Source organism: Schistocerca serialis, chromosome 4 (assembly GCF_023864345.2).
Source record: "Schistocerca serialis cubense isolate TAMUIC-IGC-003099 chromosome 4, iqSchSeri2.2, whole genome shotgun sequence".
NCBI classification, from domain to species: Eukaryota; Metazoa; Arthropoda; class Insecta; order Orthoptera; family Acrididae; genus Schistocerca; species Schistocerca serialis.
In genome coordinates, this window is record NC_064641.1 from 624,161,146 (window position 1) to 624,181,801 (window position 20,656).

The 20,656-nt window shown below is 38.6% G+C and overlaps 1 protein-coding gene across 2 annotated transcripts in view; it reads left to right on the forward strand.

Moving 5' to 3' along the window:
- The window catches only part of LOC126474084 (monocarboxylate transporter 7-like), a 150,967-nt gene extending 132,839 nt beyond the window's left edge, over window positions 1–18,128 (forward strand). The window contains exons 7-9 of one of the 2 annotated variants that reach the window (XM_050101495.1): window positions 2,085–2,383; window positions 10,006–10,197; window positions 17,432–18,128. In XM_050101495.1, the coding sequence (XP_049957452.1) occupies window positions 2,085–2,383; window positions 10,006–10,197; window positions 17,432–17,574 (634 nt within the window). In that variant the 3' untranslated portion in view covers window positions 17,575–18,128. The remainder of the gene's footprint in view (window positions 1–2,084; window positions 2,384–10,005; window positions 10,198–17,431) is intronic. The other variant, XM_050101493.1, reaches the window with a different exon arrangement.
- Window positions 18,129–20,656: the final 2,528 nt, after the last annotated feature.

A 20,656-nucleotide genomic window follows, 5' to 3' on the forward strand; every position in this document is an offset into this window, starting at 1 on the left:
GCCCGCGCTGCCCTCCGCTGCGCAGGTAACACGCTTTCCTCCTGCGGGCATCCTCCAAGTGTCGGCTCTCCATCCAAGGGAGAAGTTTTGCATGTAGCCGAATTACAAAAGGGACACCCAAGGGATCGGGTTCGAACGCGATGACTGTGATCATGAGACCGACTTGGTGAGTTAATGCAATGATCAATAGTGGAATTAGACTGCAAAAGCAGGATTACCTTAGGGGAAAAAGTCTGGCTCCAGCAAATAAACAAAGCTGAATGTTCGTGAGAATAAGTAGTCGACCGAAATGAAATCCAGCAAAGACTGGAATGGGCATCAGAGCAACATAGGGCAGACTGAAGTCATCAAAGGGTCTGATTAGCACCAAGGGCAAGCGCACATCAGATCCTGAATAACAAGTCTTTAGATGAAGTCCCAAAAGGAAGTCTCTCTAAAGGACCATCGTGAATTTCCATTCATCACAGTGTCTCCACCCGAATGTCTGCTGAATGTGATCACAGAATCGTATTAGTCTACCAAAATGTTAACCCCACTGTCTGGTTCTGTTGTTCTGAGGCAGTTTTTTATCCCTCTTGCGCTTTCAAAAAAAATGGCTCTGAGCATTATGCGACTCAACTTCTGAGGTCATCAGTCGCCTAGAACTTAGAACTAATTGAACCTAACTAACCTAAGGACATCACAAACATCCATGCCCGAGGCAGGATTCGAACCTGCGACCGTAGCGGTCACGCGGTTCCAGACTGAAGCGCCTTTAACCGCTCGGCCACACCGGCCGGCTTGCGCTTTCAGAGTGCTGAAATTTTGGCGTCGTTTCTTATCACTGCCAGCCGATAGACGACTGTTCCTCAGCAGTTCGCCTGCTCTCGATTCCTCATTCTGGGGTACCAACTTTCTGCTGAAAAACTGCCAGACTTTCACACATGTGTGCCCATCAAGCGTTCTCAAGGTGTTTTGCCTGGCATGATGACGGTTAGCTGTGTTGTGGCAAATAAACTTACCCCTCGAGCAATCTATAGTTGGCGTCAGGGTGGTCACAGATCTGCAAGAAGGTTAGCTACTTCGTTACGTTTCCCACCGAGATTCAGTTTTAGCGGAAGAATTTGTTTTAGTAGTGCAGAAAGCCAGCTGACTATGACTCCCCTCTGTCAATCACAAGCCTTTCACAGTGAGGGCCGCACGGGTTTAGCCGAGCGGTCTAGGGCGCCGCTGCAGTCATGGACTGTGCGGCTGGTCCCGGCGGAGGTTCGAGTCCTCCCTCGGGCATGGGTGTGTGTGTTTGTCCTTAGGATAATTTAGGTTAAGTAGTGTGTAAGCTTAGGGACTGATGACCTTAATGCATTTGAGCATTTTTCACAGTGAGATCTCTCCAGTAGGAAGCAGTGCTCCGATCGGTATGTCCGCATTGTCAGTCACCTGCGTTTCGAGCAAAGGGTTTCCTCAGACCACCAACAAATAACCGTTCCTTTTGTGTGTAAAGCCAATGTATCTCAGTCACTCGCCGTCTGTTATACTTTGGCAGCTGCATGTAGACTAAATAGAAACAATCTCTGTAACTGGTTCCTATATTACAAAAATAATTTCAAACAGGAACTATTTGTAGATTAGAGGTGGCCTAGATATCCAGATATGCATAAATGAACAAGTAATGAACTCCACCAATTATCTAAACTTAATGATATGAGGCTGGAGGGACTTTTAATCTTTCCACTAGCTTGCTATGAAATTACGAAACACGCTATCAGTATATGTTGCAAACACGATGCCATAATCTGAACAACCAGTGGGAAATCTTTACCTGAAAACATGAACTGTGGGTCATAACATACAGCACCACTTGAGCTTTAGTCATTATATCCAAGAGTGAGAGACAGACAGACAGACAGACAGAGGGGGAAGGGGAGTAGAGAGCTCGACCTTGTGCCACAAAATAGTGAATTTAAAATTTAATTCGAGATTTAGAAACAGTTTCACATCTTGTTCGTTCTCAGTGTGCAAATTAGATTAAGCTAAATAATAAGTATTTAAAATTCGTATTGACGGTGTGCATGTTAACTAATACAGAATTTTTTTTTTTTTTTCAGATGGTGGTCAGCAGTTGTGGACCTCTTTGACTTGACACTGATGCAAGATTTCTCCATAGCCAATTCTCTGGTTGGTATATCTCTGATTTTCTTCGTCGACATGATGTTTATGACGGTGATTCCACTGTACTTGTTCAACACCGGACTTTCTCGTAACGACGCTGCCTTGGCCATGTCTGTGATGACTTTCTCTGACATGGCAGGACGGCTTAGTATGGCGATCATCGGCGCCTGTGGGGTCACGAAGAACAGGCTGCTGTTCCTTCTGGGTTCAACAGCGTGTGTGTCCTTCCGAACAAGTAAGTAAGCCTCAATGCTATTGGAGAACACTTTTAGATTCATGAATGAGATTGCACCTGCATTTTTGGCTCAGTGCCATTTTTTTATTTTATTTTTTTTTACGCGTCTAGTTCTGTAGGACCAAACTGAGGATCTGATCTCCAAGGTCATGGAACGTGTCAGTACATGAAATTACCACCAAAAAGTAATAACAGATGAAATAAATGCTTATGAACCCAAAAAAAAGACAGACCATAAGTTTATGTAAACGCAATCAACAATATAACACAGGAATCAGCTTAATTTTTCAAGGAACTCCTCGACAGAATAGAAGCAGTGACCGCTGAGGAAACACTTCCGTTTTGATTTGAAAGCGCGTGGGTTACTCCTAGAGTTTTTGAATTCTTGTGATAGCTTACTGAAAATGGATGCAGCAGTATACTGTACACCTTTCTGCATAAGAGTCAAGGAAGTGCGATCCAGATGCAGACTCGATTTCTGCCTAGTATTAACTGAGTGAAAGCTACTAAATCTTGGGAATAAGGTGATACTGTTAACAAGAAACGACGCTAAAGAATATATATATATTGAGAGGCCAATGTCAGTATACCCAGGCTAGTTAACAGGGGCTGACAAGAGGTTCGCGAACTAACACCACTTATTGCCCGAACCGCCCGTTTCTGACACAATAATGTCCTTTAAAAATGTGAAGAGATACCCCAAAATATAATACCATACGACATAAGCGAATGAAAAATAGGCAAAGTAGACTTTTCGTGTCCAACTATCACTTACTTCAAATATCATTCGAATAGTAAAAATGGCCTCATTAAGTCTTTGAACAACATCCTGGACGTTTATGATAGTTTACTATCTATCTGAAAACCTAGAAATTTGCGTTGTTCAGTTTCACTAATCATAAGCTCATTCTGTGAAATTAAAACGCGGGTTTTGTTGAATTGTGTGTTAGAAACTGTAAAAGCTGTGTCTTAGTGTGATTTAGCATTAGTTTATTTTCTAGAAGCAATGAACTTATGTCTTGAACTGCACAATTTGAAACAGAGCCAATGTCGTACACAACATCCCTTACTACCAAGCTAGTGTCATCAGCAAACAGAAATATTTTAGAACTAACCGTAATGCTACAGGACATATAAATAAGAAACAAGAGTGGTCCCAGCACTGATCCCTCCCCCCCCCCCCCCCCCCCCGTTTGACTGTTCCTCCCTCAGACCTCACATCACAACAATTCTCAACAATGAGAAAAACGACCTTTTGCTGTCTGTTGTTAAGTAAGAGGTGATCCAGTTGCGAGCTACTCCCTGTATTCCATAATGGTCCAATTTCTGGAGGAATATTTTGCGATCAACACAATCAAATGTCTTAGTTACACTACTGGCCATTAAAATCGCTACACCAAGAATAAATGCAGATGATAAATGGGTATTCATTGAACAAATATTTTATACTAGAACTGACATGTGATTACATTTTCTCGCAATTTGGGTGCATAGATCCTGAGAAATCAGTACCCAGAACAACCATCTCTTGCCGTAATAGCGGCCTTGGTACACCTAGGCATTGAGTCAGACCGAGCTTGGATGGCGTGTACAGGTACAGCTGCCCATGCAGCTTCAACAATATACCACAGTTCATCAAGAGTAGTGACTGGCGTATTGTGACGAGCCAGTTGCTCGGCCAACATTGACCAGACGTTTTCAATTGGTGAGAGATCTGGAGAATGTGCAGGCCAGGGCAGCAGTCGAACATTTCCTGTACCCAGAAAGGCCCGTACAGGACCTGCAACATGCGGTCGTGCATTATCCTGCTGAAACGTAGGGTTTCGCAGGGATCGAATGAAGGGTAGAGCCACGGGTCGTAACACATCTGAAATGTAACGTCCACTGTTCAAAGTGCCGTCAATGCGAACAAGAAGTGACTGAGACGTGCAACCAATGGCACCCCATACCATCACGTCGCGTGATACGCCAGTATGGCGATGACGAGTACACGTTTCCAATGTACGTTCACCGCGATGTCGCCAAACACGGGTGCGACCATCATGATGCTGTAAACAGAACCTGGATTCATCCGAAAAACTGACGTTTTGCCATTCGGGCACCCAGGTTCGTCGTTGAGTACGCCATCGCAGGCGCTCCTGTCTGTGATGCAGCGTCAAGGGTAACCGCAGCCATGGTCTCCGAGGTGATAGTCCATGCTGGTGCAAACTTCGTCGAACTGTTCGTGCAGATGGTTGTTGTCTTGCAAGCGTCCCCATCTGTTGACTCAGGGATCGAGACGTGGCTGCACGATCCGTACAGCCATGCGGATAAGATGTCTGTCATCTCGACTGCTAGTGATATGAGGCCGTTGGGATCCAGCACGGCGTTCCGTATTACCCTCCTGAACCCACCGATTCCATATTCTGCTAACAGTTATTGGATCTCGACCAACGCGAGCAGCAGTGTCGCGATACGATAAACCGCAATCGCGATAGGCTACAATCTGAGCTTTATCAAAGTCGGAAACGTGATGGTGCGCATTTCTCCTCCTTACATGAGGCATTACAACAACGTTTCAACAGGCAACGCCGGTCAACTGCTGTTTGTGTATGAGAAATCGGTTGGAAACTTTCCTCACGTCAGCATGTCGTAGCTGTCGCCACCGGCGCCAACCTTGTGTGAATGCTCTGAAAAGCTAATCGTTTGCATATCACAGCATCTTCTTCCTGTCGGTTAAATTTCGCAGCTGTAGCACGTCATCTTCGTGGTGTAGCAGTTTTAATGGCCAGTAGTGTAAATCTAAAGAGATGCATAGCGTTCTTAACCTTTTGTTTCTTTGAGTAATTTTGACGAATAAGCTCGAGATCCATTCACCTGCAGAGTTCTTATCTTTAGAAAAAGTTCGTTTGCTTACATACTGCCAGCTTTGCTAACAACTAGTTCTCGCCTCACAGTTGCATAGTACAAATCAACAAAAGCAGACCACTCCATCTTCTTTTCTTTTTCCATACATGTTATATCGTTGTACTGGGGAATGACATACAAGTAATAATCCATTAATTTGGTAAAAGCTCCTTCTGATAGAACAAATAAACTTCTCAAAACAATTCTTGCACTGCCTGCATATCTGCGAACATGGATGATTAGAGAAATTTTGTTGGCAAAAATCTCGAAAAGTTCTTTACCAGCTGACTTCAGATATTCACCCAGAACTCTAATTAACATTTGGACGTATATAGGCTACATATTTGTAATATATGTAAATATATATATATATACTTAAAATATCAACACAAGGCGTTGTTTAATCTTGTTACCAAAAATCTGGAAAATTCTTTACCTATTTACTTCAAATTTTCACCCAACTCTGGTGAAATTTTGACTACCATAGAACACATATTTTTAAATATATATAGTATATAAATATATATAAGATTGAATATACAAAATTATTGGCAAAAGGTTCAAAAAGTTCTTGATCAACTTATTTCAATTTTTTGCTCGATAATCAGCTGATCGATTCACGACTCCTACCCGCTATTATGGGCCAAGGGATATTATATGGCCCCCCGTGGGAGTGAAAATTTGCTTACAACTTTTCGCGATCCCACTCTGTGCTAGTTGTATGCATTACCCTCTCCAACTAATGATGTTCACTTTAACTTCATATAAAATTTTACTTGATGGACTCATTACATAAATGGCTGCTATCAAGTACCTTTCAATGCACATTCAGTTGGGCATAGTCTATGTACGTTTCCAAACAACACTGTGCAGTTGTTCTGTTAAAACTGACTGCGAGAGAAAAAAATGCTGTGCTGTGAATATGTGCGTTTTCGTTTCCTTTCTAGCAGTCAGTTTTAACTGATAAATCAGTGCATTTAAACTATAAGACAAATTTCTTATATAATATCTTTATCCCTATATATAATTTTTAACCAAAATTTGCATACTCAACAATGCGCTATTACGTTTTATTCCTTACAGTTGGTTTTAAGAGAATACAGGAAAGTTTTATTTATGGCTTCTTGGCTTATGATTAGAATACTACCACTGAATCTGAATCCTCTGAAACTTTGTAATCCTGCCCGTCTGCAGATTAAACTTCTGCAAAATACTGTCGTTGAAGCTACTAACCTTACAGATCCCTCAGCTGCAGATGTGTCTCTCATACCCCGTATAGCAATGATCGATATTCATTTAAGTGACTTCGGTTTCTAGTTGAGGTTCCTTTGCAACACCAATAAACAAGGCTCAAATTGAGAGAGAAGGAGGGCTAGTGGCAGGTAGAGGAGATGGACAGAGATGGGGAGGAAATGAACGTAAAGAGGAGAGGAGGATATGGACAGAGAGTGGGAGGAGGAAGAGAACGACAGATAGGGAGGATGAGATGATGGACAGAGAAATGGAGAGGAGACGGAGACTAGGACATACATCCAATTCCCATACATCTTTAGCAAATGAGAAGCATTGCTGGATTCACTAGTCCAGTATGGTAGAAAGAATGCATGATTAAATGTGAAGTTCATTTAGTTCCCAGAGCTGCCACTTCTAGCAGGAACAGTCTCTCTGATATGGCGCCGGCCGCGGTGGTCTAGCAGTTCTGGCGCTGCAGTCCGGAACCGCAGGACTGCTACGGTCGCAGGTTCGAATCCTGCCTCGGGCATGGGTGTGTGTGATGTTCATAGGTTAGTTAGGTTTAAGTAGTTCTAAGTTCTAGGGGACTTATGACCTAAGATGTTGAGTCCCATAGTGCTCAGAGCCATCTGATATGGCATCAGGTCGATCTGAAGGGGACCAAACAGTGAGGTCATCGGTCCCATTGGATTAGGGAAGGAAATCAGCCTAGCCCTTTCAAAGGAACCATCCCGGCATTTGCCTGAAGCGATATAGGGAAATCACGGAAAACCTAAATCAGCATGGTCGGATGTGGGTCTGAACCATAGTCCTCCTAAATGCGAGTCCAGTGTGCTAGCCACTGCGCCATCTCGCTTGGTGAGTCGAAATGAACTGGGATGGTAGATATAGCTTCAGCTCTGTTCCAGAATTCTGCAGTCGTAGAGGCTGGGAGCGGTATCTCAGCGACCCATGTCCAGATGTTTTTAGTTGGTGGGAGATCCGGCGAACATGATGCTCATGGCAACAGTTGAACACCCTCTCTGTCGAGGCAGTTCAGCACAGCACGAGCAAATTGCGCTCTTGCGTCATTAAGCACAGCTATCGGCTTAACTCATCGGAAATGTAATGTCTGCTGCCCAAATTACCGGCTACGCGAACGGGGCGTGGTGTTGTTGGGCGCCCAGTGCCACCCTACACCATAAGCCAGGTGCTAGGGCGATCGCCCAGTGGCACCACTTACCATAAGCTAGGTGCCTGGGCGATATGACGATATGACATTCGTTTCGCTCCGAGCCTCCACGCTCAGAGACGTCCATCGTAGTGCCGTACGCAGGCGCGGTACTTGTCTGAAAAGACAACATGGTGCCGGTCTTGTGTCCAGATTGTCGATGGGCGCACCACCGTCGGCGGGGCCCTCTTTGTTGCTACGTCAAGAAAGGCAGTAACAGCGCTCGTCTATCTGTCGTTGGTATTCAAGAGGTAGTCGCAATGTCAAAATTGTTCAAATGGCTCTGAGCAAATTACCGGCTACGCGAATGGGGCGTGATGTTGTTGGGCGCCCAGTGCCACACTATACCATAAGCCAGGTGCTAGGGCGATCGCCCAGTGGCACCACTTACCATAAGCTAGGTGCTTGGGCGATATGACGATATGACGTTCGTTTCCCTCTGAGGCTCCATGCACCCTTAGAACTTAGAACTACTTAAACCTAACTAACCTAAGGACATCACAACATCACAAACAGGATTCGAACCTGCGATCGTAGTGGTATCGCGGTTCCAGACTGTAGCGCCTAGAACCGCTCGGCCACTCTGGCCGGAAGTCGCACTGTCCTTGAGGATACTTGCGAACGCGGACTTTGCATGGGGGCTTAATTAAATATAATGAAAATAATTTTAATTTTTTGATTTACTAGCTGTCTGTTCGGTTACGCTGTCTCGTAACCGGTTGGCCCTGACTAGTATTAGTACGCAATCTGACTGCATAGAATAACAACAAAGAATGAAAGGAAATTTCCGTTACCACAATTAATTAATTAAGTCCCCAGCAACTATAAAAGCTACGAAACAAAAACTATGGAACAACAAGGCACAAGTGTAACTGTTCTGTGTGTGGAAGTGTGATTCAACGTACACATCTGGCACGGTTCTTCCTCAATAAGGCAAGATATTTTAAATACCATTTACACCGAATTAATTAAATAAAACTGAAATACTATAATTGCACATAGCAACCCGAATTACAGTCTAATACCTGAACACAAGCCAGATACTTTGTTGACTGAACCTGTGACCAAGAGGCATTGTTAGTTAGGAAATTTTAAAAAAAATAAATAAAAAAATGTTTTTTACCTTCATATATATTGACTAAAAATACACTCTGATCATTACAACATCTCCATTCGAACAACATCTGCTGTCTAGCCCATCAAAACAACTGCACACGACATGGCCTCAAATAATACAGCTATCAACATCCTCTCCGCAAGCAGTAACTACCACAACTTCTGAACAAGCACTGCCAGTGGAGGCGGTGGAATAAAACTCTTTGGCGCAATCTCTGGCGCTGTGACTCAGTGTAGCCACCTTTCAACTTTTCCTGCCTCATGGCGCATGACGTGCTGTACGAGACTGTAATGCAAAGCAAACAATACAACTGTCTTCTGAGGTGTTAGTCGTGTGGTGTCGAGATCGTGCATAGCGCTCGATATTGCCCTCCAAAACCCATATATTCCATATAGGACTGTTGATATTTTTAATCGGCCCTAGACATATCGAAAAAATTGTCGATATATGGACGGAAGAAGTATCGAAATACCGCCAAGAAAAAAATATCGGCTGCACATTGTAAATGTTCTGTCAGTTTTAGAGCTGTATACTTAAATATTGTTTTATTATTACATATTCTATACATCAACAAGCTAGCAGCCTGTCTATCGACCTCACACCAAGAATTGAAAGGAAAACGTTGCAAGTTCACGCGTGGCGAGAACCTCTTTGCTAACAATGGTAAATGCAGGTAGTGTATCCGTCGTTCGGTTGCGTCACATATTGGATTTGTCTGGAACACTTCGTTCCGACTTCCCTGCTTTTTCATTTCTGCAAACGCCAGAGACCTAGCAGTCGTAGTGTCAAGATTACGTGGTGAAGTAAAACGCTGCATTTTCTACTGGTAGCGTCGAGCGCCGATTACGTCAGCATTTCCCTTCACACGTCTCCGTCCACAGCAAAAACCAATCTTGTCATTTAGATTTTTGTTCATTATTTTCATCAACGGTTTTTGAGGAATGCTGATGTGAATAAATAGCACACTATGAGGATGTACGAATCTATCTATATACTCTGCACTCGGAAACGGCGCAACACATCCAGTTTTTTCTCTTATCAATTACTTCTCAGCACAAACTACTCTGGAACAATTGTAAAAGTTTTTAAGACTGTTTACGACCACTGTGTACATTTATTTTTCGACATTGTAATCAGTTGCTGCCCTAATTACAATTTCCACGTGTTTTATTTCAGTGATCATATTCTTCGTGGAGTTCACGCCAATTGTTGTACTGTCAGTGCTGATGGGATTCTCCAGGAGCTACGTCACGAGCACCATGCCTCTCGTGATTGGAGAGACGTGCAGCAAGGAACGTTTTCCCGCCGCCTATGGCCTACACCAAGTCATGTCTGGCATACTTTACATCACCATCGGACCTCTAATAGGTAAGTGCTCCAGAGTTCCTCCTCACGTGGTTACACGCCTGCTGGAAGTTAAGAATGCCGGTGTTTCGTGTCGTATCCTCGTAATCATCTTTCTGTGGATCTCAGACCATTAAGTTTCCTTGATGTGGCTGTTTTGGAGCACTGGCATACACACAGATATACATAATCACTTCCGAGGACCAAAACCGAAGTACAGGGATAGTTGCTTTCGATTTTGCTAAAATACATAAATCGTAGAAGACAATATCTCGGAAGTAATTCAAGTTTGCTCAAGAAAATATTGTTTTTGACAGCATATTCGGCAGATTCTTTTAGTGGCGAAGCAAGATCTCCACAGCCCGTAACTGTGAAAGACCTCTGAAAATTGAAACATGGTAGACAGCACCTTATCAGTATGCGACTTCTAAACTTCCTACATCAAGCGTGATTGAGCCGTCGTATCTACTTGCAGTACACTTTTGCCCAATCTCTTCGCTCTTTTCACTTTTCCGAGACTGCCATCACGGTGACCATTTGTAGACACGAAGTGCCTCTGCACCTTTGGTCCAAGTCGTTATAGCCACATATAGTCATCATTTAAGACGTTTAATTCCCATGTTAGGCTGCTGGACTTCAACCTATCAATTGATAAACAGCGTCGCACTCACCGACTGCAGACCTCCCTCATTTACTCACTCAAACACAATGTATCCCGTAAGTCTTATAATGAAGAACAGCCTTCAGAACAAGTCGGTCACTGCAGGTTACTTGCATAAAGTATACAAAAAATAAATTATGATTAGTGCTAGGAAACTCACATCGATAGTGACAAGAATTACTTCTACATTACTTTATATACATACGTTTATATTAGGACAATAAAGCTTTCTCTTACACTACTTAATGTTACGGTTGCAAGTTCGAATCCTACCTCGTGCTTGGATGTGTGCGATGTCTTTAGGCTAGTTAGGTTTAAGTAGTTCTAAGTCTAGGGGACTGATGACCTCAGATGTGAAGTCCCATAGTGCTTAGAGCCATTTGATCCATTTGCACTACTTAACTGCTGTTTTTATGTAATACTTCAAACAACGCATTTGTACAACTTTACACAGAAAACTATCAATCTACGTATTACATAAAGAAATAAGCGTCTTTGCGGAAGAAAAACTATTCGTCTCCTAACAGATCCTCGATTTTCTTCTTCATTCTATATATTATTCTTGCCAGCAGCTTGTATGCATCTGCTGTTAAGCTGACTGTGCGTTAGTTCTCTCCTTGTAATAACCACCAACAAGATGGACTCGGTTTAGCTGTGTTTAGATAACTCAAACAGACGCTTCAGTGACTGTTTGAATCAAGCTAGCTATGCAGACGCGACAGCGATGAAATAAGTAACCGCCTTATTACTGTGCGATCACACCTACTTAAGATATTTCCGGATTTCGAGCTCGTTGAAAGTTTCTTTCGATTTATGAATCATAAAACAGTTTCCACCTTCTTTACTTTTTGTTTTTTGTGTGGTGATGATGTACAGTCTCTTTTACTTCTTTTGGTATTTACTTACTAAATTTCCTTTCATTTCACGATTCTTTTGTGACTTTCCTGCGTATTCATACGCCTATCGTTTCTGGTGTTTCTTCCCTTGTGGTCCAGAGTTCATTCTTCACAACCACAGCTTAACCATTTCAAATGTGTTGACAAACTTTTACCTTATTTATTTATTGCAGTTACTGCTTATAAATAAATAACTTATATTTTAATGAGTTGCTTGGTCATTACCCCTCTTCAGTTAATACCTATTATCTTTAATCTGTCGTTGGTTAACCTACTACAAAAGCAGTAGAATTCATTTACATCCTTCAGACATACATTTCTTGCCTTAAGGATTGCTCTCTCATGCTATCTAATTTGTCTGTCACCATCATTTTGATTATTTTATTTTATTCTTAGCTCGTAGTTGGCCATGGCAGAAGTTAAAATTTGTGCCCTACAATTCGTGTATTATAATGAATCTGTTACTATCAACAAGTCTAAAGCACTGTATGTGTTTGTCATTATTAATTCCCTTTCCTCGTTATTTATATTTCACTTGCTTACAAAAATGAAATAAGGAGAGGGCACACACCTTTACTCTTTTTCCTGTTTTAATATTCCCAAGGCTATATTATATGAATAATATTGGTTTTTCCTTTCACAGGTATAGTAACTATTTCACTTTTTAAATCTTGCTATTGGTATTCTATCCCAAAACAGTTTTGTTTCAACTTGTCTTTAGCTTTTTTAATAACTACTACAAGCAGTAATATTATCATCTCCAATCACTTTGTTATTGTTCAAGATGTTTTAGACATTCCTGAATATTTATAGTAATTGACAGTCCCATCTGTTAATTATTATTCTACTGTTTTCAAGATCTGTAATCTCTCTAACATCATCTCTATTACCAGTTAGTTGTACAGTAAATTCATTCCATCTAATTGGAATCATTTCTGGCTCAAAGACAATGCTTTGTTCTTGATCGTCTTACTATGTGTTCTAAAATTCAATATTGGTCATGTAATTTTTCAGTGCATCTTGTTTATATTTCCTTTTGTAGATTTTCTTCTATCTCAATACTTATTTTTCCTGTACTGCAGTTATAGTTTCTGTGCAACATTTAGTTTTTATATAGTATTCCACTTCTCTGTGTCTACCCAAAACCTAAAATTTTTAATCTGTTTCACTCTCTCGTGAGATTAAGTATGTTTTATCTTATACATGGTCTCATTGACTAGAATTTCTTCTTTTTATTCCTCATCCTTTTTCTGGATCTCCAGTGGCACATAGTATTCTCTTCCAGCCCACTGTTTGATAGCTTATGTTCTCTGTCTCAGCTCTAAATCCTCAGCTGTGTATCTTCGTATTTTAGTATTTATATACTTCATGTAGTTTCAGTTGTGCTTTGTTGTTTTAAAACCGTAATGTTATATTCAGTTATAACTACTAAGTGATCATTATCAGTGTCAAAACATGAATAGCAATGACTGGATTTCAGTCAGTGCCTTTATTTTACTCATAGTTTTGTGCCTAGCTCTCCCAGTGTCTTTCAGGTTTACATTCTTCTACTAGAAACTTTTAATTAAACATTCATAATACATTACACAGTGCCCACAAAATTTTAATAGCTTTTAAGCTCTGCTATTCGTATTTCCTAACACAAGTATACCAGCCCATTTTAAATTTTGACATCACATTTATTAAAGTGTTTCACTACTACTTCCTTTTTTTTATCCTAACTAATACTTCATTTCATCACACGTATTCATCACCTTTGCTGTTTGTCATTATGAAGTCAGTGTGTGCAATGTTTACACCTATAGGGAAATTTTATGTTTGCTGTAGATAATAAGTCATTAATACTGTATATCACATTGCCCTGTTTTTAATGTAAATGTTTTATTCAAACATTGAGCATGTTTACATGTAATTGGTGTTATTAGTGTTAACACAATAATAATAATATAAACTTTGGCACAACAAACGTTATTAACTACAAAATAATAATCCAAGATCGATATAATACATGTTTGTGCAAATGTCAATGAAAACAAGAAGTTTCCTAACAGATCAGTTACAAGATAAATAACTACATAGTTCAGTGAACAACAAATAAATAATCAAACAGATAATTAACAATAAGCACATGAAACAGTACTAAAATAGTTGCACAGTGTGGCATAAGTATAGTTTGCAGTTAATTTACAGCTCATTCTCATAACGAGAGTGGGTCATTTGTCACATACTCAATGAACTCATGAGCAGAGTAAATTTCTTTACTTTTCATCCACCTTGAAAGACTAGTTTCAAATTTATTTACTGGCACTGTGTGGGGATTTTCAGGTAATTTGATGAAGTAGACAAGACCAAGATATTCATAACTTTTATGTGTCTTTGCAAGCCTAGTATATGGATCTGAAATCATACTGTGTGTATCATTATGTTCAAAATATTGATTCAGCTGTTTATGCATACAATATTCTATTATTTTAGATATTAAGGTTATACGTGATATTGGTCGATAGTGATCTGGAGATGCTATATCTCCTTTCTTATGTGCTGGTTTAAGAACAGAAATTTTTAAACATTCTGAATAATTATCCTCATTTAAAATTTTGTTGATTATTTTAGTCAGTGGCATTACAATTTGATTTCTGATATATTTAATAACATAATTTGAGAGGCCATAGTTATCCTGTGCTCTAGAATTACTGAGCTTAGCTATTGATTCATTGACCATCTTCTCAGCTACACAAGTGTGTCTGTCTGCTTACTATTCATTTTTGGCAGCAGTGCGTCTTCCTCACTCACATTCTCCATTATGATGTTATCTGATTGAGGACTGACAAAATGTACATGCGAAAATCAGGTGGAATTGGTGTCTGCTATACTTTATCATCACAGTTAGTCTCTGTTTTAATAATTTCCCATGTAGCTTCGCATTTATCCACTGAGTTCAGTATGTATTTATCATTTGCTTTGCAGTTAGCTGCCTTGATTTCAGACCTGTAAATCTTTTGCACTTTCATATACATTTCCTTGTCAGCATTGTTATGCTTGGACTTATCATAACAGAGTAGCATTATGATTCTTATTCTACTTAGATGTGAGGTGTACCAACTTTTTAGAGTTTCTTTTTGGTGCAACGATTTTGCTTTGATGTTTTCTTGCAGTGTTTAGGACAACATGCTTCAAAATTTTTAGTTAACAGTTATAGAAATTTGTTGGTGGTTTCATTTACACCTGCAATTGTTATTATTTTATCACATTCTATTAAATGCAATTTACATATCAACTTGTTTAGCTTTGATTCGTCAATTGGTCTCATAATTTTTCTAGTCTATGGAAGTTTCAGTTGCCTTACTGTTAAAAGTTTGTCTGAGCCATAGTCCCTCAAGATCCGACCTGCCTAGCTTGAGTGTGGTTATTCTGTTTTGTTTGGATGAAAATTACAAATTATGTTATCTAGAAATGCTTCCTGTCATGTGGGTTTGACATTTACACAAGTTAAATTAAGGAATCTTAATGTATTTAGCAAGTGATCAACCTTTATATTCTTAAACCTAATGTCTATATTGATACCACCAAATATTAGCACCAAATAATAGTATTTTGTACTCTTTGTATTTGAGTATCAGTTCCTCCAGAAGCTCCACAAACAGGTCTTCATTGTGCTTTGGGTAGGCAGTATACTGAAGCTGTTATAATTTCCTCTTTTGACAAACATTATGACTGAAGCTTCAAATTTTGCTTCTGTGCACAGTCCACTTACATCTATAACTTCATAGATTAGGTTCAGAGTATTTTTAATATGCACAGATACGCCACCATGTTTAATACTTGTGCTACAGTAGCTGGTTGCCAATTCTTATCCAAATTTCATTTGCCTCTTTTGGAAGGTATTACATCGCTTGATCTTGATGTTTCTTTTCCAGGAAAGATAAGTCAGTTTGTTGGATATGAACTATCCCAAGGTTTTCCATCTAGTTTTTGATATTACTAGAACAAGTAGTTAAGCCTGTTTCATGATTTCTTCAATTTTGATAGCTTTACAAAATTTAGTAATGCACTTATATTCCAACTTAAAGTTTTAAATTCCAATTACTTCAGTTTTGCAAGAAGATTTCTGAATGATGACCTTGGATGTTTTACCTCCTCTGGATCTTAGGTTCTAATTACCATGATTGGTGATTTGAATTACCCTTTTCCTTTAATTCGGTCCTGACTACAGAACTTAAGAGATTCTTAAGAATTTTTAATGTGTCGATTTTTCTTTCAGTTTCACCTAGTGCTGCTTATTGAGATATATTCAGAAATATTTCTAAAGGAATATTCAGCTGTTGTTGATTATTATACTGTAAAAAATCAATAGGGCAGATACTTATACCTCCATAAGATATCTGCAAATCATCCTTAAAATTTTGAGATAACATTTGCACTGTTGACATCCACAATGCCAACAAACCACCAACTGGTTAGGCCTAATGTAGGACAGATAAATAACTTGCAAGCCACATGTCCATACATGAAACCTAGAAGGTCGTAAAAGACCTAGATAATGTTACTGTCGTAACTCAAAAGGGATGTATGGGAAAAATAATAATTCATGTACCAAACCAGGTATGCAAATGTTGATCATCAGAGGATATGCTTTGAATGCTATCATTTTTCTCAGAAACACATCACTATTAAACACAAACCCAGTTGAGTGATTAACAAACACACTACATTTAAAACCCTGTTGGAACATTAGAGGAAACTTTATATGTTATTGACAGCCTTCATGTTTACTATAGCTACATGCTTGTGAGCAGTATATCTCAGATAGGATTGCTTCTGCAAGTGATGATAGAGCTAATTGTTGCTTTTTTCACGCTTCATGTACATCTTGTATGTGAGCTATATTATCATAGCGTACGAGTTTCAGGGGGAGGAATGGTTCATTGGTTACTTGTTGGTGGTTTTATAATACAGATGTGTTGTATACATAAGAAAAGTATGAAGTTCTCAGTTGCAATAATTTAATTTGAATAATGAATGGCAATCTTATTGAGGATCAAGAAGGTGCAGTTGTGAATCGACACTAGTATTACAATAGCAATTATAGATATCTATGAATCAGTTAACAATATGTTATCAGTCCTCCCATACTCTTGGAAGCAGCTGTTACTGATGAACAATATGGCATTTTATCATTGCTACGCTATTTGTTAGTCAAAAATAATCTCAAAGTTCTCTCCTCTTAATTCTTAGAGCCGTTCAGAGATATGTCAATATGTAAAACAGGGTCTGGTAGTGTTTATGAATGCCTGCTATTTCAAATGACACATTGGTCTCTCTTCATTGGAGTAAATGCAAAGCTGAAAGTTCTAGATAGAGAATAAGACAGTGTACTAGATTGTTAGCAATGTGAACTGACTGGCAATTTCTTGGCACAAATTTAATTTATTATTGCTTCAGTGCAAAGATAAAATAAAATAAGAGATATATCCTTTCCATTTATGATGGTGAGGGAAATTTAGAAATAAAATCTCATTTACATATTCATTATATCTTGCTTTGGAATACCTTTGTAAATAGACAACACTCATACACTTATGTGATCCTGAAAAAATATCACTTCACACTGCTGTGTAACTGCATGATTTAATCACAAAGTAAAATTATGTACCAGTAAACTGTTTTGTCAATTTAGAAACAAATTTTTATTTCATTCCAGGTTTGCTGAAAGATATAACCAACAGTTTTGTGGCAAGTATTGCTACTTTAGATGTGATTGCACTTCTTTGCATTGTATCCTGGATTTTGGAAATAATTGTGACTTACAAAAGGAAGCGAGATAAGCTGGCACCTAACATGTAGAAGGCCATTAACTACATTTGTTTACATGGACTAATGGACGAATAATGTGCCAGATGCTGAGTGTAGCAATTCTGGCAGTGATACTTGCCACCATTGCAGTATTATTGAAGCAATCTAGTGTAAGATATTAATTGCAAATGAAATTCATTTTCAGTTTACTGAAATACCATATGTACAAACATTCATTTTACCATATGTATTTCATTAGTGTATAAGTACATTTTTGAGAGAGTGTTACCCATACTTCATTTATAATTAAGGCACAAAGACAAACTACAACTGATTGGTCCTTGCAAGATTTTCTGCATGACCTTAACATGACAAATTATGACATAGAGCTTTAGAATAGACATAGTCTGTTTTGTTTTATTGCACCCATTTGTACAAAATTTATTATATTTGACAGAGTTTGTCTCAGCTGAGTGGGAAAACCAGGAGGTAGCCAAAATAAAAATGTGATCATAAATTACTTTTTATTTTCAAAAATTGTAAATATTGGCACTTAGGCATTTTTAGTTTTCTTATTTTATTTTGATCTTAATGTAATTATTTTTAACTTTTATGAAAATAAAAGTGTATAACATAGAACTGTGTTTTTCAGTAGTTTTAAAAGACATAATATAGTTTAAATGCAAGAATATTCATCATGAAATAAGATATATAAAAGCTCTACAAATAAAGAACCTATGGGGTATTTCAGAAACTATATGACATTCACATTACCAATAAAGTGAAACATAGTGTAAACAGGCTATTCAGACTGCATAACAGTGGCTAGTAAAACTAGTTCGCTCCTCACTCATAAAAAATATTTTTGTGACACACTGAAACTTCAAATGAATTGTCCAAAGTAAATGGACTCCACAACTCAGCCACAACAAGAGTCTTACTCTGATAAAAATAGCATTACCTACTGAATGTGATACAGTTGCTAATTTAAGGGCTAAAATCAAGTAATTTAGTTTCGAAATTTTACTTTATATATCCAATTACACATTGTCATAGGAATATCATTCTACATGACACTACATATAAAACAGTCAATGCTATAGTGCAGGCTGTATTTTAGTGAGAATTTTTATCGATTAACATTTCAGTTGTATATAGCTCACTGGACTTCACAGCAGAAATTCAAGATTACAAAACTAATCGCTAGTGAAAATATAATCTTGATTCAAAATCAATTTTACCATCTTTAAGCAGTTCTGTGCTAAGCTTCATTTGATTATATAACAATGCTATACATCAGCAGCAGGTAATATTGGTTATGAGGAAAACATTTAACCAATTAAGACATCACTTCAAAGCAAATTCACATGGAACACCCATCACTCATGGTACTATAAATAGGAGAAATACTGTACAAAGCATAGTTAAATGCCCAGAAAGTAGTACTCATAGAGATGTGGATCTACATCACTGTATGAATTATTAATACGAAAAGAAGGACTTGATAGCGATGTTACTGAATTAGAAACAATAATATTGTTTCATTAGCTTTAGCTGTGATAGTGGAGTCTTAATAAAGTCGCTCATCTGAGTTTAAATGAAAATTTAAAACTTATAAAGAAAGAAATACGTTCTGAAATCTGAATGCACACTTGAACTTAATGGGACCAGGTACTTAAGAATACATTCAACAGTTTGTTCATAGATATGTAAACACTCATTATACTTTTAATTGAGGATATGAAGTTAACAGAGAATGCTCTCAGTAAATGGGTAATAGAAATATTAGTACAGTCAAAAGCACATGAGGTTAAATATTAACTTTATTACACTACAGGCTTCCACAAGTGACTCTCAAATAATAAGAAATAAGTAAAATAGTAAAAGACGATAAATATACGCTCTTATCTACATTTACACCTATACTCTGCAACCATTGTGACGTGCATAGCAGAGGTCACTTTTACATCCCTTTGAATCAGTTATAAGGCTTCTTCCGTTTCCACACACAGGAAGAATGACTGTTTAAATGGTTCGTGCGTGATGTAATTAATCTAATCTTATTCTCATGATCCCTATTGGAGAGATATATAGAGACTGGTAGTATATTTCTCGAGTCATCATTTAAAATATATTCTTGAAACTCTGTAAGTAGGTTTTCTAGAGAAGGTTTGCATCTGCCTTCAAGCACCTGCCAATTCAGTTCTTTTAACATTTCTCTGGCACTCTCCCGTGTGCTACCCTTAACTGTATATTCAACATTCCATTTCAATCCTATTTGGTAGAAGTCGCACACACTTTATCAATATTTTAGAATTCCTCTTCATGATCCTCGGATATTTGTATGAGTTTATCGATTCCAACAGCGACTCGTTGATACTATAATTATAGGATACTACGGTTTTTCGTTTTGTGAAGTGCACAGTTTTACTTTTATGAACGTTTAAAGCATCTTGTCAGACTGTGCATTACTTTGAAACCTTATGAAGATGTGACCGAATATTTGACAGCTTCTTTGAGACTGTACTTCATTGTAGATAACTGAATTATCTGCGAAAACTCTGAGGTTACTATTAATTTTGTATGCAAGGTCATTAATATACAACATGATCAACAACACACTTCCCTGGGGTATACCCAACATTACCTCTACATTGTCGATGACTCTCCATCCAAGATATTTTGCTGCATTCTCCGTATCAAAAGAGTCCTCAATCCCGCTTGGTTGCCCCTATGATCTAACTTTTGACAATAAGTGTAAGTGTGGTACCGAGTCAAACGCTTTCCGGAAATCGAGAAATACTGGGCCCTGCCGACTGCCTTGATTAATGGCTTTCAGTACATCGTGTGGTAAAGTGCGATTTCAGTTTCACATGATCGACGTTTTCGATATCTGTTCTTGTTGATGTGGTGGGAACCATTCTGTTCGAGATACCTCATTATGTTCGAGCTCATAATATGGATGTCAAGGATATTGGATGGCTGTTCCATTGATCAGATTAGATTAGATTAGATTAATACTAGTTCCATGGATCATGAATACGATATTTCGTAATGATGTGGAACGAGTCGAATTTTCCAATACATGACATAATTAGGTTAATTTAACAACATACTTAAGTTAATAAAACAA